Here is a 2,537-nt window from a genome sequence, read left to right on the forward strand (position 1 = left end):
ACCCAAAGACTCTAGCAGGTCTCTCTCTTTGCATACGTGTGCGTGTCCCCACCCCAAGACACATCCACAACCAAACCCATTGCCATTGTTTTGATTCAGTGACCTTGAGGCATTGGTTTCTATTAGTTGGAAGTACATTACTGGAGAAAATCCACTACCTGTGTCCCTCATCACTGGTCTACTCAGTAAACCAGGAGGCCATTTCCAAGAGAGTGGCTAGGTACTGGTTTTCCCTAGAGGACCTTGTTGGCTAAATCCGAGATTACCTTCTGGGGGTCATGCAGACCAATCCACACAGGCTGGCTTCTTTGATAGCCACTTATATACTGTGCTATGGTCTTGGCTTCCTTTTCATCCAGGATAGATGCCAGGTGAGATCCGGTTCCATATGACTGGCACTCGAGCTACAGGCAAAGAGAGGTTCTGTTAATGATGTTTGATGATGTGACAGCACAGTCCTCACCTTGGAAATGTAGTGTGCCCAGGAACATAGACTCAAATGCCACCCACCCACCTCCAGAAGTAGTGATCCAAACCCCACAAAAGACTTTCTGTCACTATGTTGTGAGGTGTCATTGAGTCAGTTCCAACTCATAGAGACTCTGTGGAGGGTTTCTGAGGAGCTGCTGCTGAGTTTAAACTACCGACCTTGTGGTTCAACCAGCCTTGTAGTACAGTGTTTATCCTACAGTACCATGCCAGGACTCTGCCTGGAATTATAGAACCTGAGAAAGTTTTAGTGCTTAGTTCTCTAGTGCTGCTAGAACAGAAATACCATAAGTAGATGTCCTTAGCAAACAGATTCATTTTTCTCAGTTGTTTTTTTTGTTTTTTGTTGTTGTTGTTAGTTGTCATCGAGTCGGTACCAACTTATAGCGACCTTATGCACAGCAGAACGAAACACTGCCCGAACCTGGGCCAACCTCACTATCGTTGCCACGCTTGAGCCCATTGATTCTGCCACTTTGCCAATCCATGTCACTGGAGGTCTTCGTCTTTCTCTCTGAGAAGTCCAAATTCAGGGCTCCAGCTTCAGAGGAAGCCTCTCTCAATCAGCTCTGGGGAAAGTCTCTGTCTCTTCAGTTTCTATTCCTTGACGTCTTGGTGATCTTCATGTTACATGGCACCTTCTTCCCCAATCTCTGCTTCTTTCCTTCCTTGCTTAATCTGTACCTTCTTTAACTCAAGTTATAAACAGAGAAGACTGAGCCAGCAACCAATCAAGCAGGCACTGATGGGGAAAGGGAGATACCACTCCACATGAGATCCAACAATCCAAGAAACAGAAGCTGAAAGGCATCAAGGACCTTCCCCCAAAGACAGCAGAGACAGAAAGACTTCCCCTAGAGCTGGGATCCTGAATTCAGACATGTAGCTTCCTAAACTTTGAGAAAATAAATTTCTGTTTATTAGAGCCACCCCTTTGTGGCATTTCTATTATAGCATCCCTAGATAACAAAGAAAGCTCTGCTCCATCGATGTTTACAAACATTAATGAGTTGAATACATAACTGTCATAAATGTAAAACTCCATTTTACCCACTAGGTCACCTGTCTTCACAATGCCAAGGAAGGAGCCTTGTTCCCGAGTCAAGTCAGCTCAAGAATGGGTCAGATTTCTTACCTCAGCATCAGACCAAGTCCTCAGTTTCCGGAAATAGCCATAGCAATTGGACTTGTGGTAAAACCATCCAGTAGTACAGCTGGGTCTCATGATGATGTCTGCACAAATGCAAAAGGCAGTTTCAGGGTATGACGGCAAAAGCTACCAGTGGAGGACAAAAGGCTGTGCCTCAGGGCTACGTGAGAGTGGATGAGGGGAACCGATTGGTAGTGTTAGGCAGTTCAAGAAGAGAGAGGGCCTTTAGGCCTGGGGCATACAGGGGAGGTTAGATGACAACTCCACTGGAACTTGACTACACAGGGGAGGAGAACAAGTGAGCTGAGCTGGGCAGAGAATGGACAGAAATAGCGAGCAGTTTGGTTTGCATAAGTACAGAGTTCAGGCATACTTCATTTCAGAGGGCTTCACTTTACTGCACTTTGCAAAGAATTTTTTGTTTTCTTTCTTTGTAAATTGAAGGTTTGTGACAGTCCTGCATTGAGTATAAGTCAATCAGCACCATTTTTCAACTGCACATGCTTACCCTGTGTCTCTGTTCTACATTTTGGTAATTCTCACAAAATTTCATAATGCCATTACACACTTAATAGACTCCCAAACCAAACCCAACCCACTGCCACCAAGTCGATTCTGACACAGAGCGACCCTACAGGACAGACTAGAGCTGCTCCTTAGAGATTCTGAGACTGCAAATCCACGGAAACAGACAGCCTCATTTTCTCCCGTGGTCTCCCGTGGAGGGAATGGTAGGTTTGAACAAAGGACCTTGCAGTTAACAACAGTCCAATGCTTAACTCACAGCACCCAGGGCTCTCTAAATTGTCTACAAGACAGTGTAAACATAACTCTTATATACACTGTTCGTTGCGAAGTGCCATCGAATCGATTCCGACCCATAGTGACCCTGTATAGG

General features: G+C 45.3%; 1 protein-coding gene across 1 annotated transcript in view; it reads right to left on the bottom strand.

Annotated features, from left to right (window-relative positions):
• REG4 (regenerating islet-derived family, member 4) overlaps positions 1-2,537 on the bottom strand; it is a 20,748-nt gene that overhangs the window by 11,465 nt on the left and 6,746 nt on the right. The window contains exons 2-3 of the mRNA XM_006861310.1: positions 1,625-1,722; positions 267-404 (exon numbers count right to left, since the gene is read on the bottom strand). Coding sequence (XP_006861372.1) covers positions 267-404; positions 1,625-1,722 — 236 coding nt within the window. The remainder of the gene's footprint in view (positions 1-266; positions 405-1,624; positions 1,723-2,537) is intronic.

This window comes from Chrysochloris asiatica, unplaced genomic scaffold (genome assembly GCF_000296735.1).
Source record: "Chrysochloris asiatica unplaced genomic scaffold, ChrAsi1.0 scaffold00042, whole genome shotgun sequence".
In the NCBI taxonomy this organism is placed as follows: Eukaryota; Metazoa; Chordata; class Mammalia; order Afrosoricida; family Chrysochloridae; genus Chrysochloris; species Chrysochloris asiatica.